This window comes from Ylistrum balloti, unplaced genomic scaffold (assembly GCF_031769215.1).
Source record: "Ylistrum balloti isolate Yb309-2 unplaced genomic scaffold, AGI_CSIRO_Ybal_v1 Utg370026, whole genome shotgun sequence".
Classification (NCBI taxonomy): Eukaryota; Metazoa; Mollusca; class Bivalvia; order Pectinida; family Pectinidae; genus Ylistrum; species Ylistrum balloti.
This window is the reverse complement of record NW_026782091.1, coordinates 762,688-790,164: the sequence shown is the minus strand read 5'-3', so window position 1 is coordinate 790,164 and position 27,477 is coordinate 762,688. Positions and strand designations below refer to the sequence as shown.

At 37.6% G+C, this 27,477-nt stretch overlaps 1 protein-coding gene across 5 annotated transcripts; it reads left to right on the top strand.

Annotated features, from left to right (window-relative positions):
* The first annotated feature begins 302 nt into the window (after positions 1-302).
* Positions 303-25,630, top strand: LOC132548760 (uncharacterized). 5 transcript variants are annotated; one of them, XM_060212643.1, is made up of 3 exons: positions 303-668; positions 17,641-18,778; positions 23,701-25,630. In XM_060212643.1, the coding sequence occupies exon 3, from the start codon at positions 23,753-23,755 to the stop codon at positions 25,391-25,393; it is 1,641 nt and encodes a 546-aa protein (XP_060068626.1). In that variant the 5' UTR covers positions 303-668; positions 17,641-18,778; positions 23,701-23,752; the 3' UTR covers positions 25,394-25,630. The 5 variants fall into 5 exon arrangements, 4 of the variants coding, with proteins under 4 accessions (XP_060068626.1, XP_060068627.1, XP_060068624.1 ...); XM_060212641.1 differs by lacking the exon at positions 303-668 and having other exon boundaries at positions 17,328-18,163; positions 18,571-18,778; XR_009554158.1 differs by lacking the exons at positions 17,641-18,778; positions 23,701-25,630 and adding an exon at positions 4,132-4,204.
* The last annotated feature ends 1,847 nt before the right edge of the window (positions 25,631-27,477 follow it).

Genomic DNA, 27,477 nt, shown 5'->3' with positions numbered 1-27,477 from the left:
AGCGTCGCTCCGAGGTAGGGTTTGTACAAAAACGAAAAAAAGCAACGTTCAAGCCTGTAATCTATGGCTTATTGTTAACTATATCTGGTCAGTTATAACTCCTAGCGATATTTGTCACTATGATCAGATCCATAGATGTTCCTTGAAGGTCTGAAATGTCGCGGTCCTTATCGACAGTAGTGTCTGCTGGAGTGTGAACGCATGTGTCTCTAGAACACGTGCACGTGCGTGCAATTCTTGTTGGTATATTACATTAGTGAAGTAGAAATCGTTTGTAATATCTACGAGAGGGCGATCGCCTGTAAGAAGGTTGACGTTATTTATATCGACAAATATTACAACATGCAAAGTTTTCATTCGTGGCTTTTCCCGCAGAAATTGGAAAGAGTTCCCCCCAGAAAGCTTGTATATAGTTCGGAGCCTACAGACAGTACGAAGCAGATATTTCTGTTGTTTGGAAACTGAATATCTTTCCACACAACTTCATCTGGAATTATAAGTCCGGTCTACGATGTACATAGAATGAAAATGAAAACATTTATCCCCCACGCGGAGTACAGCGGAACTTGTTATAACCATCCAGGATTATATCATCGTACGCAATCGATATATCGAGGCGAGTCTCCATAACACAGACTTCATCAAAAATCCGATGACACAGACTGTAGGTAAGACAACTTATTTCTAGGACTACACATATTTGAAAAAAAAAAAACAGAAATATATTCAGAATGATTTTTTTGGGACCTGGCTTTGGATGAAAGGAGATAAAACAGTAGTTGTAGCGTAAAGAAAATGCTCTACAAGACCAGACAAAAACAACTAAGCAACATATGCTAATTTGACAGCAGTATATAGCATACAAGACTCAAACTCACTTAATGATTTAAGGAAATTAACATGAAAATATACTATTTTCGAGTAAGAATGCGCTGTATGCATAACTAAAAACAGCTGGTAACCGCTGTATATGATAACCATTACCCATAACATGCACACGAATACGGACCCACATGCATATCCATGCATGGATTATAAGGTGGGGGTGGGGGAGGGGGAAGGTTTATTATGTAAATAACAGAACGGGTGGTAACGACTACATAACATACAAATTTCTGTGTGTTTATAAAAAAAAATCACAATGCAAACTACATTGCCAGCTGAAAATGATATCAATTTGTACATAAAATATGCAAAGTCCGTACATATAGTTACGTCGGGAGTGAGTTATATATACGTCAGGGGGATCTTGTATCTTGCTGGTTTATATACCTGAAAGATCTTTATTTTACCTTTTTACATATCTTAAAGATCATCTGAAGGTTCAAGTAAGCTATACGGATGCGTCCGTCATCCGTCCGTCAACTTTTTTTCTACAAAACTTATCATGAACGACTGAAGGAATTTTGAACAAATTTAAGTGAAGGGGGATCAATTTGCTTTAACTGGGGGTCTTGGCCTCCTAGGGCAGGAGGGGATGGTCTATAACGGAGAAATGAGTTATATGTTTAAAACAGTTGAGATCCCCATCATATAAATGTATATAATATTGTTTGGCATAAAGAGATAAACACAATCGTTATAAAAGAACTGGCACTGGGGTTTGTTCCCACCTATGGGGACAGTTTCTGGATGATATCGTTGAAACAGTTGAGATCCATATCCATTAACGATATATAGCAATGCTGGACATTAAGAGGTAAACAAACATGATGTAAGAACTGGCCCTGGGGTGTGGCCCAGCTACTCTTGAGTTAGTGTTTAGGTTATTATGTCTTTTAAACGGTACAGATCCCAGCCTCGTAACCATTTATAGTATTGCTGAGCATCAAGAGATAACGATCACGGTGCCAACATTGGCCCCGGGGTGTGCCCCCACCCCATGGAACTTAACTTAGTCTCTGGGTTATATCAGAGACGTATATAACGTGTTATATACGTCTCTGGTTATATCTTTAAACAATTGGGATCCCCAACCAATGATGGGCATCAAGAGATAAACACATTCATTGTGTAAGATCTAACTCTGTAGTGTGTCCCCACCTGTCGGGATGGTATCTCTGAAACAGTCGAGATCCTCACCCCATATCCATACATAGTAATATTGGGAATCGCGAGATAAACACACTCATGATGTAAGAACTGGCCATTGGGTGTTGAAATCCCCACCCCATAAACGTATATAGAATTACTTGGCATGATGTAAGAATTTACCTTTGCGTGTGGCACACCACTATGGGCTTAGTCTCTGAGTCATATTTTTGAAACAGTTGAGATCCCAACCCAATAACCATACAACTCTTGCTGGGCATCAAAGAAAAAAAAACAGTCATGATATAAGAATTTACCCATTGGTCTTGCGCTACCAAAGAAGCTTTGTGCATGAGATATGATTTAGAAATGATTGAAATATCCGACCTATAGATATGTAAACAATTGCTCGGCTTTAAGATCCGGGTTAGCGATACAGGCCCTATTGGCCCCATTTTCTCATAGGAGTATACATTTGGGAGATCGTGTATCTTGTGTATTATATATACATATATTATTTTATCTTGTTAACCATATATATATAATTAAAAAGATAAAATCAAATCAACAAAGTATTTGGCTGATGTTTTCAGCCTAGCGGCCATCTCCAGGCAATCGATAGTAACAGCAGGGGAGGTAATAACGTTACTACATTATACATATATATATATATTGTGTCTTACGTAAAGATATAGCTGGGTGATCTTTTGTCCTATATCTTATGTCTGTTCGTTCAAAGCTGTAGATATCTTGTTTCTTACATGGATATATGTATGCATAGATCAAAACTGAAAGATCACCAATCTTTCATCTTACATTTAAATGAATATAAACTTGCAAGTATATCTGAGAGGTATCACCCTTTACTCATGTAAGTCATTTATGTAAACTTATTTACAGCATGCACGAGTTTCCTCCTTTTCATAGTGTATATAGCTAGGAGAACGAGGAAACCTTTTCCAGTAAGGACACGAATAAGTTGACAGTTCAGAAAAAGCTCGGATGCTCTTCAAACTAGTGTTGACTTTATCTCGGTAGATTCCACAGGTAATTGTGGACAAGAATGTGATTTTTTTTAAATGTAGAAAGTTAATGGAGTGTAAATCATTTTATAACGTCTAGATGCTTGATTTTGAAAGCTCCGAAAATGACAATCCACGTTGTAACCTGTAATTTATTTAATTAAAAAAGAACCACATTCATGTCCACAAGTACGCGTACACTTGATAAATAGCCGACCATGAAATGTATCGCTGTGCTACAGGAGGGTGTTGCGGTCCACCATTAAAAGATTTTGACTGGTTCGACGTATGGCGTAACCTCTACATTTCGATCCTCTTACAAATAACATGTTGTCATGTTGTATTGACATAATTAAACGGTACTGTGTTCTGTTGATTAGCACAAGAATTAAACAAGAACAACTGGGTGCGTTTGAAGTATATTTCGAGTATTTAAAGACGGTAAGAACTGTCAAAATAATGTGAAACTTGAAGGAATATAATTCCAATTACTGATCCCTATCCCGTTGTTCCCGACCCTGATACCCGGTCCCCCCTCCCTCCGCTCCCCTTTGACCACCACCATTCACACAGTGCTGTCCCGATCCACTCCATTCTACCTTTGACCCTCCCACTCACCTTGTTGTTACGATACATTTCCACTACCCCCTACCACCCCCGAATCCCTCCAAAATAAAATCACTCATGCTGCACGTACTTCCCAACACTGCTGTCCTGACCCCATCCCGTACACGGATGTCCTGACCCCAACTCCTCATGCTGCTGTTCCGATTCCCCCTCCATCCATCACGACCCCACACCTTATTTACATCATCGTTCCCATCCGTCCTTTACCTTGTTACGGAGCAGCTCCATCCTTCTAAATGGCTGGCCCAGCATCATTCGACCCTATCCGACCCATCCATTGTCCCTAAATTCCGCAGTATTTATCATTTTGTGTCATGATATTGAAAACGTACGTTTCAAAATGTATAGCTATAAATATATAGTGTGTATAGAAGGTTAAAATAACACAATAACAACATACGGTGTTTATATATTGGTCACGTGCTTTACCTTATTGGATTGTTGTTTCCAGCTAAAACCACCAAGCAAGTGTGGACATTTTCCTGGACTTTCTTTCGTGACTTTCTTTTTCCGGTAGTGACGGTGACACTTTACACGCGCACGATTTTACAATTGTTGTAAGATCTCCAGCCATTACCAGTGTCTACGGCGAGTTACGTCATTTCTTGTTTGTGATTTCTCATATATACATGTGAATTGTTTACGTTACAATATCTGCAATAAAGAGCCGATGTATTGTGACTTTAAACACCGTTTTTGTATTCAGTATTCGGTTTTTTTACAATTTTTTATTTTATAGAAGAAAAATCCCGTGATGAATACAATTTTTTTATTGTCCATTTTGCTTAGATAAATGTTATGGTGCTATCAGAATACTTGTTATATATATTTAGTTCCCCGCCCATTGGTGTACTGTGAATCTTGCTTCTAAGCAGACATCGTTTGTAAGATGTTCATTAATTATCCTGGCTTGGTTGATGTTTTGTATACCTGATATATCAATTGTGTGAATTTTCAAAACGGCGGTTTCATCTCCTTAATTGAAAGAAACCCACATGTAGTGGATTTAGGGACTATCTTACGTGTAACTGGAAGGGCGGTCGTACGGACGGACGGAATGTAATTTTTTGAGAAAACGATTAAACTAAACACTATCCAAAGCTGTTGAAAGACAACATCAACTTCCAGGGAACATCAACATTTTCGAGGTTTTAAATTAAATCTACAAAACTTTGAATCAAATTAATCTTGTGTGTGTGTTTTTTTAAAAAAGATTTCTTTTGCAGATGAAAATCACCACAATAGCCAAAGTAATATTTTGTTCTAATTGGTTCAATGTTCGGGATTTCTTATTTTCTGTAAATTGACTTGACTATAGATTATAAATTGTTATTAATGATATAGAATCCTGTTAACACCCTCACCACCGACCCCCTTCTTATGTCATACCATAGATACAAGGTAATATAGAATCCTGTTAACACCCTCACCCCCGACCCCCTTCTTTTGTCATACCTTAGATGCAAGGTAATATAGAATCCTGTTAACACCCTCACCCCCGACCCCCTTCGTTTGTCATACCATAGATACAAGGTAATATAGAATCCTGTTAACACCCTCACCCCCGACCCCCTTCTTATGTCATACCATAGATACAAGGTAATATAGAATCCTGTTAACACCCTCACCCCCGACCCCCTTCTTATGTCATACCATAGATACAAGGTAATATAGAATCCTGTTAACACCCTCACCCCCGACCCCCTTCTTTTGTCATACCTTAGATGCAAGGTAATATAGAATCCTGTTAACACCCTCACCCCCGACCCTCTTCTTTTGTCATGTCAAAGAAACAAGGCAATCTAGAATCCTGAGCACACCCTCACCCCGACCCCCTTCGTTTGCCATACCATAGATACAAGGTACATGTGCACGTGATGAGTTTTATGGGGATGTCACATGTCTTACTTACAGGTATGTACATGATGCATGTAAATGGCAAATGTGTTATTTTTTCCCCAACGTACCTGATATATCCTCCCAATACATTGCTGTTACTACGACCCTGCCCACCCCCTCCCTCCTACCCTCTTCCCCCACACAAATACACATGCTCCGTTAACACTGAAGTCCGGATCCCATCCCCTACACTGATGTCCTGAACCCCATCCCCAACGTTGCTGTCCCGACCCTCCTCTATCAATCACGACCCCGCACTTGTTTACATCAATGTCCCTAAATTCCGTAGTACTAATTATTGTGTGTTATGATATTGAATTGAGACACAATTCAAAATGTATAGTAATAAATACATACATATAAAGACATGACACAATACCAATATATATTTGTATATTGGTCACGTGGTGTGTTCCTTATTGAATTGTTGTTTCCAGCTAAAACCACAAAACCAGTGTGGACATTTTCGCGGACTTTCTTTCGTGACTTTCTTTTTCCTGTAGTGACGGTGACACTTTACACGCGCACGATTTTACAATTGTTGTAAGATCTCCAGCCATTACCAGTGTTTACGGCGAGTACGTCATTTCTTGTTTGTGATTTCTCATATAAACATGTGAATTGTTTACGTTACAATATCTGCAATAAAGAGCCGATGTATTGTGACTTTAAACACCGTTTTTGTATTCAGTATTCGTGTTTTTTTTTTCAAATATTTATTTTATAGAAGAAAAAACCCGTGGTGAATGCAATATCTATTTTTCACATGTCCATTTTGCTTAGATAAATGTTATGGTACTATCAGAATACTTGTTATATATATTTAGTTCTCCGCCCATTGGTGTACTGTGAATCTTGCTTCTAAGCAGACATCGTTTGTAAGATGTACATTACTTATCCTGCTTTGGTTGATGTTTTGTATACCTGATATATCAATTTCCAGGGGAACAAATTGTTATTAGATTACTTCGCAAAACTCCGCAAATCACCACAAAAGACAGAACTCAAATTTTGTTATAATTAGTTCAAGGTTCGGTATTTTTTAAAAATAAATTGACTTGACTATAATTGGTAAGCTGTTATTAATAACAGAATCCTGTCCACATCCTCATCCCTGACCCCATACTTTTGTCTACATATAATAAAATAAAATGTAAATAAAACGTGACCGGTACCTGTGCTGTTGTCCGTGGTTATAATTAGGTGTACAAATTAACTTGATTGTGTTGATACACACCTGATTAAATGAAATCTGTTATAAACCACTATGTTTTAGTGTCTCTACAACATGAAGGGTAGATATGTTGCATCACATGTAGGTTTGTTTTTACTTACCTGAAATTTTTTGACGAAGCATGTAGTTGCCGCTTTGTCCATCCGTCCGCACGTCCGCACGTCCTTTCGTGTCTTGAGGATAACTGTGCCCACAATTTAGCAAGGATCATGAAACGTTTTGTATGCATTGATCATACGAAGAATATATGCAGTGTAACAAATTCGGGTCCCCGAGACCCTTTAATTACAGAATTATTGCCCTTTGTTAAAAGTTCGCGTCTAATGAAGTTGTTTCGTAGAACATTCACCAGTTTAATTGACGCTCTTGTATTTTCCCATATAATGATTATTTTGTTTAAAAGCGATTTTATATTTATGCCTCTTAAGGTTAAGGTTACGAAATGCCAAAAATTTACAAATAAAGTTATCAAAACCGAGGATGACGCGTTAACGGAAGAGAAAACTGCAACGTTCGATAAGTTTTACTCATAGTCTGGAAATTGTATCTATATTGTCATTGATCTAGTCAATCTACATTTCTATTTTTAGAAGGTCCCTGTGCATGTTTGTTATGTTGATTTCGGTATTGCGTGTATTTGAATGCTTAACAGCATGTGGTTTCCTAACCCACTAAATCATTATTATTACATTTGTCATCGAATACATGTATCATTTAGCGAGATGTTCTTGTAATTGGCTTCTTGTGAATTAGGAGTGACTTAATTCAGATGTAAATAGTATTAAGAAAAATGAAAAAAACTGTTTGGGTTTTGAGTTGATATTATTTTAGCATTATAGATGATTAAGTTTATAATAAGGATGCATAGTCCTGTGAACAGTCAGTTCATTATTGCAAGGTTAAGCCTTTTTACAGTAGCGTGTATCTACCTCACAAAACAGAATGCGGGATTGGTGCGAAGCGTCTTGAACAAAGACACAAACTTAACATCTAAGGGTGCTCAATGTCCATCGAATCACGCACGTTAGATATATATAATATATATATACGGTTAGGTATATCATGATAATGCGATTTCCTAATTAGTTATGAGTTGAATACCCGAAGTTCAACCAAACAACCTCCAACAATCAGACACCTTTCCAATAAACGACGACTTTGTTTGCGGTTCTGATTTTAAACATTCGTAGATCACACATAATGATCATCATCTATTTGGCACGATATTTGATGATATATATATGTGTAGTGTATATTGATTTTGTTACCCATGAACAGTTCGAGTCCACATAAGCTGATGAATATCACAGTTTCACACAATGTTGGCAGGTTTGTTTATACCACATTATATATCAAGATACAGAGTGTCCCATAATCTGGCCTCAAATTAGCGTTACAGAGATATGAAAGAAAATCTCGAAAAGCTTTGAAATGCTTTCAATTGGCATTCATGGGAATATTAATGTCAGCTGGGAAAGAGCAAATGCCTTCATTTTCAGTTACATTTGGACATTCTGTTTTGATATAAATATACTCGTCTTTCAGTTAGTTGACTTTCAAACTGAAGCTTAAGTATCAACAGAGTAAAAGATCAAAATCGAATTAATTATAAAGGAGAAATGTGACATATTAAAATAAAAAACCACAGAAAATAGATAAACTGATTATTTTAACATTACGAAGCTGAAGAAAAGAATAAGGTGGATATTTAATTAAATAAAAATAATCAACGAAATGAAACGAAGGAAAAGGAAAAAAACTCGACACGAGGGCCTCAACAGACGACACATCTTGGAGATTTGAAGATTCCAATTTCACTGGTTTGGGGAACGAAATAAGAACAATCACTGGCTTTTTAGTCCGAACCTTGACAAGAGTAAGTTTAAACAAAGACTGCAATCACAAAATTTGCAACAGAACACTCGATAGGCTATGGCAAGCCATTTTGTCTTTTATTCATGGAGCAATGCTGATCCGGTACTTAATATGTTAATTATACTTCGTTATTTTCCAGACACTAATTTTTACGTTTCAGAGGCATGATCATTCAAACGCTTTTTTTTCGCATCTGCTTCACACAAAGACGCAATTCACTGCATCTGATTCACGGAAAAGTTTGAAATTTTGGCTCATTCAGACACTTATTCGACATCTGCTTCACTAAAAATTTGAAAATCAGGTTCATTCAGATGTTCTTTCTGCATCTGCATCACTAAAAAGCTTGAAAATCAGGGCTATTCAAACGCCCTTTCTGCACATGAATCACTCAAAACTTGAAAATCAGGGTTTATCAAACGCTCGTTCTGCATATATATCACTAAAAAGCTTGAAAATCAGGATCACTCAGATGCTTTTTTCTGCACCTGTTTCACTAAAAACTTTGAAAATCAGGGTCATCTGCATCTGCTTCATCTGAAAATCGGGGTCATTCAGACAACTTTTCAGCATCTGATTACAAAAAAGTTTGAAAATGGGGGTAATTCAGACGCTTTTTCTGCACCTGCTTCACCCCAAAACTTGAAAATCGAGGTCATTCTGACGCTTTTTCTGCATCACTAAAAAGCTTGAAATTCGGGGTCATTTAACGCTTTTTCTACATCTGCTTCACTAAAAAGTTTGAAAATCGGGGCCATCCAGACACTTTTTTTTCTATTTCTGCTTCACCCAAAAGCTTGAAAATCGGGGTTATTCAGACGCTTTTTCCAATATGGATATTCTAAAAGCTTGCAAACTGCAATCATTATAACGCTTATAAAGTTAGTTTGGAAATTATTTTCTGCATCACTAAAAAGCTTGAAATTCGGGGTCATTTAACGCTTTTTCTACATCTGCTTCACTAAAAAGTTTGAAAATCGGGGCCATCCAGACACTTTTTTTTCTATTTCTGCTTCACCCAAAAGCTTGAAAATCGGGGTTATTCAGACGCTTTTTCCAATATGGATATTCTAAAAGCTTGCAAACTGCAATCATTATAACGCTTATAAAGTTAGTTTGGAAATTTACAAAATGTGTTGCAGTTTTTTGTTTTGTCTTTGTTTTCTTTTATTATAACCAATAGCGTTTAAATTTGGGAATATTGCGCAGTGTATTTATATATCTCTATATTCTTCTGTAATTCTCATACCTTTTCGATAATTATAATTGACTTTTGTAGGCGGTCCAAATTTCGGTGAAAAATCAAGGCATAGTCTTTCTTAATCCCTACATTAATCTTTGTCCTATTTACTTTTACTTTGTATTTTGATAAATTGTAATAAAATCTGAAAATTGCAATTATAATACAACTTTAAATTTGGATAACCTGTCTTAATCCTTTTTGCTAAATTACATATAAAATAAATAAAACTAAACTACATATACATGCCATACACAGGAATGACACATTCCACAAGTATATAAAAACAAACATAATTTTTGCATAGGTAATATACATGTAGCCTGTAAACAGCAGTCTCGCCATAACATTTCATAAGAGTGAATCTATGACCCATTTGACGGTAGTGAAAGGCTCGGGTGTTCATGTATTTAGGATGTACTGGTAAGCAAAGTGTTATTTACCAGAAATACTTATCCTATTGGAACTTCTTTGGGGCGACTTTTTCCAAGTATCTGACCGAAGTCAATTTCATTTATTAAATTGACCCGACTCGGCTATCTCAGACAATATTCATATAGTCTCATTTTCAAATTTAAATGTTCAATGTTTTTATCCAACAAACTTCCATTTTGTGACACTTCCCGTATTCTGATTGGTAGAACTGAAATCTATCCGATAAAATGTCTTGTATTGTTGTATACACATTAATGCAGTTGACAAACCGATGGATATGTTCCAAATAACAAGACATAAAATGAGATAATAATATAAAAACGTCATGTTTAAATTTTTTTCTTTAATTACTGAAGAGCAACTTCGGTCTTCGGATTGTTGACGTCACAGTAGTGATCACGTAAACAAATGACGTCAGTCTTCATGGATTGCTCTTGTCTAAGCACGCTTAGTCCTACTGAACGAGCTTTTTAATTGGAAGATTCAATCATAGTTTCACAAAATAATTTTAACTTTCAAAGATTATGTGAAATTGAATTAGACTATTTTTACTGATAAACGTAACCTTAAATGGCCTTCAGTGTTTGAATAAACCCAAATAGGTTAGTTAAGCAAAAGATAAATACATGTTGTATAAAACTCGTTACATTTAATTTGTATAATTAATTTGATATACAGCTTCACAACAGCGGTTCAAAAACCAGGTATCATTATCCGAGTATTTTGGATACTCGAAAAGTTTCAACACCGTTAGATTGCTGGGGCTGTGTACGTGTCTACCACTGGTGTTTACACAAATGCTGTTGTTGTTTTCGATGGATTCCATCCTACTCCACACGCTCCTGTCAAGGTGAACATCTGGTCTTGTGTCGAGATCTAGGACAATAATGTTGCTATTTATTCCGGTTCTGGTTTGCTGTAAACAAATGTTACATGTAAATATTCTATACACAACTGGTATGCAAATCGGTATGTAAGTATTTACTTCAATAAATTTACATGATTTTTGAAGACATATGCAAATTAAAAAATGGAAAAGGAAGACACGATCTGGAGCTACCGTGCAGGAATTCTTTTATTTCTTTTGCGTACTTTGTATTCAAAAATGAGCTCTGAATTCTACAAGGATAAAACAAATGTACTTTAGCCCATCTGTATCGTTGTAACAGCGTCACACAACAAACCTGCGATAATGAATAACAATTTGCAAGGTGACTATGTACAGAAGAACATCGCCAATCACCTGACAACTGGAAACAACCTGAAGATGAGTTCTTCTTTATGGTATATGCTGCGTAATAAATACGATGACCAGAATAAGTATTTGTGAATTTCTTCAGCATTTCCATGACTACCGTTGACGAATGAAATGACGGTGATAGCTCAATTACTGCATTGTCTAGCATCCTGGTTTCTTCTCTCCTGGTTACCTCTTCCTGGTTACTTCTCTTCTGGTTACGTCTCTCCTGGTTACCTCTTCCTGATAGTTTCTTTACTGAGTACCTCTTCTGGTTTCTTCACTTCTAGTAACATCTCTCCTGGTTACCTCTCTCCTGGTGTCTTCCCTCCTAGTAACATCTCTCCTGGTGTCTTCCCTCCTAGTAACATCTCTCCTGGTTACCTCTCTCCTGGTGTCTTCCCTCCTAGAAACATCTCTCCTGGTGTCTTCCCTCCTAGTAACATCTCTCCTGGTTACCTCTCTCCTGGTGTCTTCCCTTCTAGAAACATCTCTCCTGGTGTCTTCCCTCATAGTAACATCTCTCCTGGTGTCTTCTCTCCTTGTAACATCTCTCCTGGTTACCTCTCCTGGTGTTTTCCCTCCTAGTAACATCTCTACTGGTTACCTCTCTCCTGGTGTCTTCCCTCCTTCTAACATCTCTCCCGTTACTTCTTTCCTGGTGTCTTCCCTCCTTCTAACATCTCTCCTGTTACTTCTTTCCTGGTGTCTTCCCTCCTACTAACATCTCTCCTGTTACTTCTTTCCTGGTTACCTCTCCCATGGTGATATTTCTCCTGGTTACCGCTCCCCTCTTTACTTCTCTTTTGATTATTTCTCTTCTGATTACTTCTCTCTTGGTAACCACTCTCCTACATGGTTACCACTCATGGTTACCTCTCTCCTGGTTTACTTCTCTCCTTGTTTATTTACTCCTGGTTAGCTCTCCACCGGTTACTTTTCTCCTGGTTACTTATCTCCTTATACATTCTTTCCTGGAAACCCCTCTCCTGCATGGTAACCTCTCTGGGTTTCTTTTCTCCTGATTACCTCTATCCTGGTTGCTTCTCTCCTGTTTACTTCTCTCCTGAATACTTCTTTCTTGGTAAACAATCCTGTATGGTTACCTCTCATGGTTACTTTTCTCTATCTGGTTACCTCTCTTCTGGTTAGTTCTCTCCTGGTAACCACTCTCCTACATGGTTACCTGTCATGGTTACTTCTTTCCTGATTACTTATCTCTTGGTTACTTTTACCCTGTTTACTTCTCTCCTGATCTCTCTATTCTAGTTACCCCTGTCTGGTTTTTTCCTGGTTACCTCTCTCCTGATTACGTCTCTCCTGGTTGCTTCTCTTCTGTTTACTTCACTTATGGCTACTTTTTTTTTGATTACCGATTTCTGGGTAACCACTCTCCTGCATGTTAACCTCTCAAAGTTACCTCTCTCCTGGTTAACTTCTCTCCTAACATCTATCCTGGTCATCTCTATTCTGGTTACCTCTTTCCTGGTTACCTCTATCCTGGTTACATCTATCCTGGTTACATCTTTCCTGGTTACGTCTTTCCTGGTTACCTCTATCCTGGTTACATCTTTCCTGATTACCTCTCTCCTGGTGCTTCTTTCCTCGTTACCTCTATCCTGGTTACTTTTCTCCTGGTAATTTCGTGGCATACTGCTAATTCCGAAAGCAGCCTCTTCAATCAGTACTACTGCTATCGCTACTCCGAAGAACAATACACGTCTTTTCATTCCCCAACAACTCCACAGTCCAAACCTTTCCATCTCTAATTATACAATAGAATGCTGGGCTATTTTGCTTGCCTCTCCTAATTCATAATTAGTTTGTCCACCTTCGTTTGTAAAATGAGTATAGAAGACAATACCGTCCACTTCAAGGTCTCGTGTTCATTTGCATTTTTGCTGCCTTTTTCTAATCTTGAGCTCATTTGTCGATCATGGACAAGATTCTTCTATATTTCACTTGTGCCTCTGCTTAAGTTCTTCATGCTGAATTGTCTTTTATGACATCATTGATTCTTAAACTGCCAATCTGTAAATTATCTGAAAAGTTGAAAAAATACCCAGTTACTTTGGCAAAGACATGATGACATACTTGTACCAAGTCTACATAGTCGTACGATGTACAGTATATACAGTTGTTATTTGCCTTATGTATTGTGGTCAACAGCAAACCACTCTTATTTCTAACCACTGAACGGTCGTTAGATTGTGTTTATCGTCGATATGAGTGCAATTTGACAAATCAGTAGAATGGCGTCCGTTTCCCGTTTCTTTAATTACTGGAATAGCTTCCTAAAAATCATAATCGTCTGAACGATTGGTGTAAAGCTACACTGAAGTGACGTACAAAGCGTTAACTTAACGTAGATCAACATGGAGCCAAAGTGACATCCTTGGAATAAAATTTCAGAATTGTACCGCGATAATAGGAAACTATCAACATAATTATTGAAATGATTAGGGGCTTAAGATCATTGCAGTTCTGTATATTTTCTCCGTCATCGCGGACACTGTCACCACTTGAGGGAGGTTCGGCACATCGATCTTTTTTCATAAACTAATAAACAGAAGCATTTGAAAACTTCGCGCCAATGTAGTTTTGCGTGGACGTCAAATTGTGGATGCAGGATCAGATCTCTGTTCCTGCACAGTTGTTAACTCATGACAGTTAACAAACCTGTTTTCGTATTTGGTAAATTGTCGTGCCCATAGATTTTGTTAATATGTAAGACGTCACGCATAATTGTGAAGTGATGGATGCGGCGTTGCAAAATCATCGTCGGCGTGCCTTTCAATGTTCCTGAAAGAACCAAACGCAAACCCATCGGGAAAACGCAAATCAGAAACAGATATTTACTTTTTTGAACTTAAAAACATAAACGGGGGAAAACATTAACGGAAAACTCAAGTGCAAAACGCTGAACGATCAGCGGTTAAGGCAAATAGAAAAAAAAACGCTAAAGGCCATATATTAAAAATTATATAAATACGGAGCCAGACACCCTTAAAATTAATGTCACTGGCTGACCCGTACGACGACATACATACGCAATCGTGTGGTTACATTTATATATCATTCGTGATATAATACTTTAAATAGAGCAATTATTCAATACAATGTTACCGTATGATAGCTGTTTTTTTCTCTCTTTAAATCCGTAATGACGGTATTAGTAATATATATATATATATATATATAGATAGATACAGACACCAAAACAAGGTAAATACGGAAACTGTTGTATTTATGATGAACAAATTAATATATATATATATATATATATATATATATATATATATATATGTATAGATATATCAGTAACTATGTATCAAACCAGGTAAGCATCCTCCGTATGCTAAGATATATTTTGAAAAGACAACATTTCATTTAAATCTATAAATCATTGATTCTGCTATTATTTGAATACTGTTGTAAGGTTTGGGACGGGTGTGCTTCTTGGTAATCCAGACAAATTGGAAAAAACTTAATTTAGAAATGGCATGAATAATTACCGGTTACCTTTTTATGTTAGTAGACGATCATTATATTCGGAAAGAGGATTAGAACCACTTGTAAATCGTCGTTCTCGAGAAAACTGCAACTATTTTTATAAGATTACAAATCAACTAAAACCTATTTACTAATCCACTCTATTGCCCTCCTTAGTATCTGAAAACTCCCATTATAACCTACATGGCGCTAACATGTAGTTGAAGACGCTGCCCTCGAGTGTGATACACAATGTACAGTCTCTCCATTACTTGATCAATTTTACAGTTATCAACATATCTAGGATGCCGTTAACCATATAGCCTATGTTAGAGGAAATATTCCGGAAGGGTCTTTACGACTCTTACTGATTCTTATTTGTGGACAATTTTAGATAGACATACATTTCAATGACCCATAATTCCGTGCGTTCCGTTATATTATCCCGGGTCGGAAAATTAACATCAACAAGAGCAATGCTTGTTCGTGATTGACACAAATCTCAGTTTGTATAGTGTCAGGATACCTAGTCTGTCACCTTTGTTACGTTATAAGTATGATTTAAACATTTTTTCAAGAACGAGTCGGCGAAGCGGGGTACACTGTATAACTGATACGAGACGCAATACTCAACTAACTAAGAAAGTGCCAATCGGGAACCTTTGGCAATTTCCGTTAATAAGAACCGACATTTCCCGATTGCAAAGAGTATACATACACCAAAAAAAGAATGACGAGCGGAAAGTGTAGGTTTAATATTTGCAAAATCACTCAACAATCCAAAGTGGAATTAACATGCAAATGTTGGCAATTATAGACAAGACTTTGAGATTTTTGCTTTTTTTCCAGACCAGTTGCGATATTTCCAAGCCACCCCGCACAAGTACAATGCTTACAAAGAAAACCAGGAAGATAATACAATATGAAAACAAAATCTTAATACGAACATGAAATCCGTTAACGATAGCAAAATGTAAGCAAGTAAGGGATTTAGCAATGATTCATGAAAAACAGAAAGTACAATTCGAGCTATTGTTCTGGAGTGTTTAAGCGTCATATTGAGATCCTCGCGATGTAAATGTATTAGTTTTCCTCCCTGTAGTGTCTAGTCAGCAGATAACACGGGTTTAACCAGGTATAAAGCGATGGAAATGTCGAACTCGTCAACATGCATTAATTAGCAATGTTAAACAGATGATGATCTATTTAAGACCACGCTATTGAGCAGTGGGCATGAATCAGATTCATCATCGGCAACATAACTGGTGCAACAGTATTGGGCTTCGCATCTGTAATGTCATTTAATATAATTTATGTTGCAATAGTATTACAGACTTAACAAAACAACAACAACAACAACAACAACAACAACAACAACAACAACAACAACAACAACAACAACAACAACAACACGATGAATAATAATAAATGACCCCAACTCAGTTACATTATCTGATATTGCTACATGTAAACACGAAAGTTAAATAGACATTAAACTACAAACGCGTCCTAAACCATATAAACGCATGTCTCGGTGGCCCGCATAATATTCACAAATCGTCAAAGAAAATATTGAATGATTTCCTTCTAAATCATAACACTTACCAGAATCTGTCTCTGTTACATTTGACATGTGAAGTTCGTCTTCCGACAGTAAAATATTTACCTGACGATCGACAAACATTGTCTCCGTCCAACCTGATACTGAGTATTACTCACAGTCTATATAAGTATTACGGCAGCCCTGTCGTGACACACGGACTGCGGCTCTCCTACATGGAATTGTGTGTACAAAAATATTTCTTCTCGTCGCTTCCCGGTCCCTTAGCTCCCTGTTCCAACCTCCCTGACTCCCAATTTTCGTCCCTTTTCCCCGCCCCACCCCCACTATCACCACCACCACTACCACCACCATCACACCATGTCTGTCCCTTGCTATGTGTCATAAGTTATTTTTTAAGGTACCACACGCTACTACACTAAAATATTGGGGTTTTCCCGGTTTCAATTATTTTTATTTTACAGCGCACACACTACTACTAATTTCCAACTTTTTAACTAATCCTTTAAGATAAGGAAAAAACTCCAATCACATTTTCAAAAATTGGTACAAGTTTGAGCCGATACCGAAACAAACTGAAAAATCAAATATCAAAATGCAAAAAATTTATAATTGAAACTTGTTACTTTTTCAGCTTATCAGCACAGGTAGTATGAATTTTTAATTAAAATTTCAGCTTCCTGTTATTAAGCCATGGATCGGGATACATAAAGGTTGATTGTACAGTCAGTAACTTGTGCTTTGTTATGGGGCTCCGTCTTAGTATTAATCTTCAAAATATGACATCAAGAATTCTGGGATTTAGCGATATCATTACTTCAATTAGTGATATCAACAATTCATTTAATGATCTCAATGGTTCGAATTAATGATATCAATAAATGAATTAGTGAAACCAATAATTCGAATATACTAATACGGCCATCCCATACTTTGTAGAAAATGTGATCATTATGGTAAGCCTTTCCCGTCTGTTGGTCAGTACAGGACTATCATGGCCAGCCTTTCCAATCTGTTGGTCAGTACAGGACAATCATGGTCAGCCTTTCCCGTCTGTTGGTCAGTACAGGACAATCATGGTCAGCTTTTCCCATCTGTTGGTCAGTACATGATCAGCATGGTCAGCCTTTCCCGTCTGTTGGTCAGTACATGACAATCATGGTCAGCCTTTCCGGTCTGTTGGTCAGTACATGACCAGCATGGTCAGTCTTTCCCGTCTGTTGGTCAGTACAGGACAATCATGGTCAGCCTTTCCCATCTGTTGGTCAGTACAGGACAATCATGGTCAGCCTTTCCCGTCTGTTGGTCAGTACATGACCAGCATGGTCAGCCTTTCCCGTCTGTTGGTCAGTACAGGACAATCATGGTCAGCCTTTCCCGTCTGTTGGTCAGTACAGGACAATCATGGTCAGCCTTTCCCATCTGTTGGTCAGTACAGGACCATCATGGTCAGCCTTTCCCATCTGTTGGTCAGTACAGGAGCATCATGGTCAGCCTTTCCTATCTGTTGGTAAGTACAAGACCATCATGGTCATCTTTATTCATGTACATGTCAGCTGGACTGGAGTCTCCGATATTTGCACAATCTAGTGTTAAAATGCTTGTCCCAAACTGATAAGTTTTGAAAGAACAGAAATGTTATTTTCACTTTAATCTTTCTTTCTCTTAAAAATCGAGTGAATTGCACAGTACAATTCAAACATCATTAATTAATTAAGATAAGCAACCATTTCCAGTTTATGAAAGACTATTTAGCAGAAGATCTCCAGTTTTCTAGTTATAAGATCAATAAGGCCACTTCTTCCTCTATTTTCATATAGCTGCCTCTACTGGAATGCTTAAAGTAAGTTTTTACCATAAAACAACATTAACGTAAAGGAATAATAGGACTTAGCTGTGGTGATTTATACTCATCAGGAATATTAGAGATGGACCGATCTGTGCTGACGTGGCTGTGTCATTGGGTTTACCGTAATTAATCTGGAAAGCGTGCGGTGGACCTCCCATATGCTGTTCAGTGAGCCACAGGTTGCTACAAGAAGACCATAGCTGTTCACTGGACGATAAACCAAACAAACGGAGAAACAAATGGGAAATTCATCACAGCTATTTTCTTTATAGATATGTAAGCAACTGGATTATGTAACACAAACTGGTTTCAGTATACATTTTCATACATTTCTGTTCCACTTCCCGGTTTAGTATGATGCGCGCATTCTCGTCTTTATCTGATTCGTGTAGGACAAGTGTCAATTTTCCTGGTATATTTTGTGACCATCACGGATCATGCATCGTCTTATAACATTGGTAAGTTTGGACACTTTAAACATTCCACTAACTTTGGAGGTAGTTATTATTTGACTTTGTACCGCTGGTAAGTTGCAGGAATTTGTTGCCTGTAGATTGAGCTGGTTTTCATCAGTTATGCTGTCTTTCATGTAACAACATCATCATTTGCTCGTATGTCATCTGACGACATTTTCGACCTACAGGATCATTTTCTCAATTTTTACTCATTAGTGGTCAGTTAATTTACAAAGTCTATATTTTTATTCATTTTATTTCTCTCTGTGTGATTTTACTGCCCTGATTGTGTGATTTTCCCTGTTAACATCTGTGTGATATTTTACTTGCCAAATAACTTCTGTGTGATATTTTACTTCCCTGTGTGATATTTTACTTCCTTGTTAACTTGTGTGTGATTTTTACTTCCCTCTTAACTTCTGTGTGATATTTAACTTCCCTGTTAACTTCTGTGTTCTGTGTGATATTTTACTTCCCTGTTAACTTCTGTGTGATATTTTACTTCCCTGTTAACTTCTGTGTGATATTTTACTTCCCTGTTAACTTCTGTGTGATATTTTACTTCCCTGTTAACTTCTGTGTGATATTTTACTTCCCTGTTAACTTCTGTGTGATATTTTACTTCCCTGTTAACTTCTGTGTGATAATTTACTTCCCTGTTAACTTCTGTTTGATATTTTACTTCCCTATTAACTTCTGTGTGATATTTAACTTCCCTGTTAACTTCTGTGTGATATTTTACTTCCCTGTTAACTTCTGTGTGATATTTTACTTCCCTGTTAACTTCTGTGTGATATTTAACTTCCCTGTTAACTTCTGTGTGATATTTTACTTCCCTGTTAACTTCTGTGTGATATTTTACTTCCCTGTTAACTTCTGTGTGATATTTTACTTCCCTGTTAACTTCTGTGTGATAATTTACTTCCCTGTTAACTTCTGTGTGATATTTTACTTCCCTGTTAACTTCTGTGTGATATTTTACTTCCCTGTTAACTTCTGTGTGATATTTTACTTCCCTGTTAACTTCTGTGTGATATTTTACTTCCCTGTTAACTTCCCTGTTGAACTTCTGTGTGATATTTTACTTCCCTGTTAACTTCTGTGTGATAATTTACTTCCCTGTTAACTTCTGTGTGATATTTTACTTCCCTGTTAACTTCTGTGTGATATTTTACTTCCCTGTTAACTTCTGTGTGATATTTTACTTCCCTGTTAACCTCTGTGTGATATTTTACTTCCCTGTTAACTTCTGTGTGATATTTTACTTCCCTGTTAACTTCTGTGTGATATTTTACTTCCCTGTTAACTTCTGTGTGATATTTTACTTCCCTGTTAACTTCTGTGTGTGATATTTTACTTCCCTGTTAACTTCTGTGTGATATTTTACTTCCCTGTTAACTTCTGTGTGATATTTTACTTCCCTGTTAACTTCTGTGTGATATTTTACTTCCCTGTTAACTTCTGTGTGATATTTTACTTCCCTGTTAACTTCTGTGTGATATTTTACTTCCCTGTTAACTTCTGTGTGATATTTTACTTGTTAACCTGTGTGATATTTTACTGTTAACTTCTGTGTGATATTTTACTTCCCTGTTAACTTCTGTGTGATATTTTACTTCCCTGTTAACTTCTGTGTGATATTTTACTTCCCTGTTAACTTCTGTGTGATATTTTACTTCCCTGTTAACTTCTGTGTGATATTTTACTTCCCTGTTAACTTCTGTGTGATATTTTACTTCCCTGTTAACTTCTGTGTGATAATTTACTTCCCTGTTAACTTCTGTGTGATATTTTACTTCCCTGTTAACTTCTGTGTGATATTTTACTTCCCTGTTAACTTCTGTGTGATATTTTACTTCCCTGTTAACTTCTGTTTGATATTTTACTTCCCTGTTAACTTCTGTGTGATATTTAACGTCCCTGTTAACTTCTGTGTGATAATTTACTTCCCTGTTAACTTCTGTGTGATAATTTACTTCCCTGTTAACTTCTGTGTGATAATTTACTTCCCTGTTAACTTCTGTGTGATATTTTACTTCCCTGTTAACTTCTGTGTGATATTTTACTTCCCTGTTAACTTCTGTGTGATATTTTACTTCCCTGTTAACTTCTGTGTGATATTTAACTTCCCCATTAACCTCTGTGTGATATTTTACTTCCCTGTTAACTTCTGTGTGATATTTTACTTCCCTGTTAACTTCTGTGTGATATTTTACTGCCCTGTTAACTTTTGCCAGAAGTTCCTTTTATAACACTGTTTTGTCCTTTACGTTTCAGTCTTTGTAGACATTTAAAAATCTTTCTGACGGTGGTCTTCACTTGAACAGAAGCACGACCATCTCCTTGATTGTCAGTTACAGTATATTTGATTTTTTCTGGGCAATACCATCATTAAACTGGCGGTAGATGAATAACTTACTCTAAAGCATTATTTTGCTCATGAATGACAACCCTACATAAGTTTCCGAAATAACAAAGGAACTGCTGTGTCATATACACAGACGTATATTTACATGGGTATATCTTATTTCTAAAGAATTTTATCACTGACACCTTACATAATGCTTGGCATATGGAAATGTAGACATCTGAATAACACTTCTACCTTGTCGATACACCAATTGACCTTACCACGTGATTTATTTTCATAAATGCGTCTACGAAAAGTCCTTAAAAAATCAGTCCGTCTGTACCTAGTATTGAAACGTTCTCTTCACACACTTGGGATGCATCACAAGACAATATTACCGAATACTGCTAAAGAAATTCATGTCCCTACCGACCCCAACATGATATTACAATAATGATTTGCTTTTTTTCTAAAAATAGTAATAGTGGCCTTGACATGTCCAAGATATTTTGATGCTTGATAAGTGTGTAAAGTTTGAAGAAAAATCCTCAAGGATTGAAGCCGCTGGAGCGCAGACAAATTTTCACAGACGCAGGTACGGACGACACAGACAGACTAGTCAAAATTCAATATACACCATCCACGAACATTTCTTACATAGTTTTGTCTGAGCAATCATTTGATCACTACAAATAACCCCCTTTTCGTGACATCATTATAAGTCCCTAAGTATTCCCCAACCTCAGTAACAAAACTATTCATTTCACGTAGTTATTTCAAATCTCATTTCTAATCAGACTTAGTATTGATCTATCGATCACACATACAAAAATCAGTAATGATCTGCGATGTCTTTAACAATATAATGTAAAACGGTGGTTTTAATAGAATTTATCATTATCATATCGCTCATTTTATATCTAAATGTTCGTTACAGATTGTTCCTAAAACACACAAGTGAATAACACCTTTTAGAACATATTAACAATTAGGTACAGTAGACCCACACTAGGAATTCGACTGCATAATCTTGTCTCAAGTGCGACATCGTCCATTTTAAACGTGAATATTTTCTCATTAAAATCCATTCCTCTCGTACAACTGTCAAAATTCATGCGATAAGACCAGTGAATCAAACCCCTAGCATAATGCATGATAAAGGAAGCGCCACATCCGATGTGGTTTTATGGTACGATAGTTGAGCTAAGCTGCTGAAGTACAATGGCAACAAAAACCACGAAAAATATACATGGCATGTCAACAGGATCTCGATTTAAACTAAAATTCGATAAAACTAGGGCAAAATACGAACAAAAGAAAATAACCAAGTGTCCCCCCACCCCCCACCCCCGCCGGAAGAGTAAGCGTCTTCTGTTTCATCATGTAAATCCTGGTCAATCCAAATAAGTGATGTCACGTTTCCAAATGAGAACAAAGTAATTAATAGCAGAACCACGAGGCATACTTTAAGAACATCAAACACGCCCGAATTCATATCACAAAAAGAAATAGGATGTTTCTCATTACGATCTTTATGACGACCGTAAAACTTCATCATAATATTTACGATCCTAGGACGTTCCTATAACTCTCCTGAAGACTTCTGTATGGCCCTGTGTAGTGTTATCTTTGTCCAGAGTGTGGAGGTTTTAATCAAGGTATCATGCAAATATTCATTCCCCACAATGTTTTATATAATTAACCAGGAACAATATGGGCAGTGGGGTTCAACTTTTCATCAATCTTATTGGTCTTAGTGCAGTAAAGACACAAGTAGTTGGTTTTTACTAAAATTGGATTAAAGCAGAAATAGGCTGGCCTCGTTTTTTTTTATTCCAGTTATATCTTGTAGCCTTAGGATATCACAAACTTTAAAACATGTAAAACGCCATTTCTTGCCCTTTCCATATTTCCAATCGAAGCTAGTTGCTGTTCGAAGTCGTTTTAAAAGATGTATTTCCAACAAATTATCACCTCTTGTCTCGGGTTACTGTCGTATTCCAATAATAACATTCCTTTATTTTGTACCAATGATTCACTAGCCTAAATGTTGTCAAACACTACATTTCGTTAAACCTGTATTATGCTTATGTGAAGGAATCTACTGGAGAATGTTCTTTACCAAAGATCTTCAGACCTGTAAATCGTGCAACAGGAGAGGTTTGATTAACTGGCATAATGATGAATCACGCAGCCGTACAAGAGGAGTAGATTTTTTAAAAGAGAAATGTCCGTGGTGTAAGTGGCATGGTGTACGTATTTATATATAGTTAAATTTTTATAAACGTTTCGTTCTCCTCCTCTGTTTAAATTGCGAAATGTTTTATGAATTGACAAAAAATCTTATCACCAATTTAATTCATTGGCATTATTTTTCTATTTTTCTTTTACAGATGCATATTTGAGAAGATCTACATATCCTTACACTACGATTACCTACCTATCATGGCGTCAAAATACGGGCGCTCCATTCTCCGTCAACAGTATCCTATCCGAACCAAAGGGAACTCCAGATGTCCAAGTCACAGCGACAATGATGTGATTCTTCAATGCCAAGACTGTAACATATTGATATGTGTCACTTGTTCCATCACTTCACACAAAACACATATAGACAGTTTTCGTGAACTATCTAAAATTCACAATGAGCAAAAAAGTAACCTTCAGGCTTTTGTTAATCAAACGGATAATGAAGAAATTCCGAAACTTAAAGAGGAAATTATGTCTTCTCAGAGAAAACTTTCTACATTTGAACAAAAATACAAAACAATTTCTGAAAGTATCTTTAAACAAAGAGATCGCTGCAAGCTAGAAATTGACAAAATAACAGAGGAGTATATAGCAATATGTGAAAACATGGAAAAAGCCACTTCATACCTCTTGCAAACACATGTCAGTAATCTTGAGGAAAAGTTGGAAGCTTTGGAGAAAATATCATCAGAGTGTAAACAGACTCTCCAGACAGGAACTGCTGTACACGTATATGATTCTGTATCAGAAGTCCATGAGATGGACCTCGACTTCCCGCCGACACCAAACATAGACATGGCAGAGTTTACTTTAAATAAAGACCTGCAAAGTCTCCTTAAGCAGGCCATGGGGGATATGAAAATTTCTCCCAACCTTGTAAAGTCGGGGTCTCGCAACTCCGCCCAAGGTTTAGTTACGGGGCCAAAATTTTCCAACATTGGAGTGTCGGGTCGATCATCTGGGACAGTCCTGTATAGGTTTCTTGAAAGTTCCACTGTGATAACCCAGTTGTTATACCAACATGGGATTACATCAATTTGTCCTACACCTGATGGACGTGCATGGCTTTGCAACATGCACACTAATACTGTTAAACTTATAAGCAACAAAAGTAGGCCTCTCACCAAGAAAGCCAAAGTCTTACAGGAGATTCAGCATAAGAGTGACCTCACAGACATTAGTCTGGACCCCACAACAGGTCGTCTGTGGTTCTGCTGTGGGGACGAGAGGACAATCTACGAAGTGTCTTCATCAAAACCAGTGTCAAAATACACTATCGAAGAGTTCCCAGCCAGTCTGTGTACGACCAAGGAGGGACAGGTAGTTGTGGGTACATGGGGTACACAAGGCTACAATGTGCTGATGTACACAGCAGACGGCCGGGTGTTACACACAACTACTGTGGAGAGTTCAGGAACGGGTGTGGTACAATCCATTACACAGTGTCCTGTTACAGGTAACATAGCTGTAGTAAGCAGTAAACTTTTCAGAGGAGACGGCAGTGATCCAGACAACTTCAGGCGTCACGTCATTGTGTATAACTCAACACTCCAGCCCCTGGTCCACTACCGGGGGGAGGGGATTCAGGCAGTCACACCAGACAAGTTTGATCCATTCACAGTCACGTATGACAGCAAGGGAAATATTGTTGTGGGTGACATTACAAGGAACACAATAGAACTCATCAGTGGATTAGGAGAGTACATAAAAACACTCCACACAAACAAAAGAGACCAAGGTCCTGTAGGTATACAGAACAATGATGTGCTGTGGTCACATTTAATGTTCGACTCTGGAAAGTGGGGACTCAAACTTCTGAAATATTATAATGACTGAGTGATTATTTTAATGAAATTTGAGTGCCGATGAAGGCAAAAAATGAATGCCACTGAGCAACAGAGAATGCTTGTTAGTTTCATTGTTACAACACCGGTTCTCAGTTTGTGAACATGACATTATTTGGATTTTGCTCAGACAGGACAGGTGTTATAGAGGAAATTCACAGCTGGTGTTATTCTCTTTGATCTTTCGTCATATTAAGATTTATAAAAATTAAAGTTTCACATTCTGTAATATTTGACTCGAAAGTCTTGCTAGCTCATGATTATTTTAAATCAACTGACATGGAAACAATTAGGGACAGAAATCATCACACTACCAAATACACAAGTCAACAGTAAAGTAGTCGGGGAAACTCGGAACATCTGATGGTTCCATAATCACTACAAAATCTTCAAACTGTCCAGTGAATATGGTTGGCCTTTTGTCTAGGGTTATATACCGACACGCAAAAGAAACGCAATATGTGATTTTATGCAAGAATTTTCTTACTTCATTGAAATTTGTCGTTTGAATTTAACACCTGATACAAGATTTAAATGTATTCTTTAGAATAAAACTCGATTTCTCATTTTGCCCTCATTCATTCTGTAAAAAACGTTAAGGCTCAAGATGGGGTAGCCACTGAAATTTTCCAAATTTAATAACGAGTATGCCCGCCATTTGCATTTGTTGCAGCTCGAATCCTGTGATGCATAGAATTTACTAAGCGGTTTATTTGTGCCACAGGGATGTTCTGCCACTCTTCTAGAAGTGCTTGACGCAAAGCGGGTATAGTCTCTGGTGGATTTGGGCGCGTTCGAATGCGTCGATCTAGCAAGTCCCAGACATACTCTATTGGTGACAGATCGGGACTGTAAGGGGGCCAAGGTAGTGTTTGCACATTGCTTTAGCGTATAAAATCCATTGCAAGTCGCGCTACGTGACATCATCCATTGTCTTGTTGAAAAATTAAGTTATGCTGGCGAACAAAAGGGACCGCGACAGGTTGCAGGACAGTGTCTATGTACCGTTGAGCGGTCAAATTGCCTTCAATGACTACTAATGGGGTTTTGCGACCACCGCAAATACCGCCCCATACCATTACGCTACCACCACCAAATCTGTCACGTTCCAACATGCAGTTGTCGGTGTACCGTTCATAACGACGTCTGAAAACACGTCGACGTCCATCAGAGCGATAAAACGTAAATCTGGACTCGTCAGAGAAGAGTACACGGCGCCATCTTTACATAAGTAACACATTTGGACGGTGTTGTCGCAATCACTGAAGTCTGACGTCACGTCGTCGACGGTTAAGTGGCATTCCCACTGCAACGCGTTGAGGTTTTATACCGTATGATCGCAAACGCCTCAGCACAGTATCACGGCTTATTCTCGGATGATGTGTCCCTGGTGTCTCGTTTGCGGTTTTCTGTGCAGTTCGGAAGCGGTTGCGCAGATGCTGCAACCTCATGAAACGGTCCTGGCGTGGTGTCGTAACCTTCGGTCGGCCAGTTCTAGGGAGGTCAGCAGTTGTACCTGTAGTTCTAAGGCGGGCGTATAATAGTGCTTTTATGGACATTCAATACCCTTGCCACAGCATTTTGGGTGTTTCCACCCAATAGTAACTGCACTGCTCTGTTACGTTCATCATTGGTTAGCCGAGGCATCTTGTTTGCGCATCAAAAATGTTAATCAATAGTGAATAATTCTTACCAAATACCTGAAGGATTACAAACAGGTCTGATACTCACGAAGCGCTGCCACGTGTACGCGCGCACGTGCAAATCGGGGTAAATGGTCGTGTCTCGCGCGTACGACAACAGGAAGTGTGACCGAGTTCAGTCAACCGTGAATCGATAGGAAATGTACGTGGTATCATTTTATTCAAAAAGGCTAGCAATAGTTTATTCATATTTTTAAAATGTTGACATTTCATATAGGTAGCGTTTCTTTTGGGTGTCAGTATATAATATCACAATTGAAGACAGGACAGTCATCAACAGGTAGCTTCTTTCCCAATATAGACCATACATTACTGTAGCCACATGTCACAGTGTCCAGACATCTGATGAAGAGCTAATGGTTTGGTTAGTGTA

Excerpts from the sequence above, each read along its gene's own strand:
- LOC132548760 (XM_060212640.1), top strand. The coding sequence starts at position 21,820 with ATGCTTGATAAGTGTGTAAAGTTTGAAGAAAAATCCTCAAGGATTGAA. Across the intron at positions 21,903-23,700 it reads ACAAATTTTCACAGACGCAG|ATGCATATTTGAGAAGATCT; the intron begins GTACGGACGACA and ends TTTCTTTTACAG.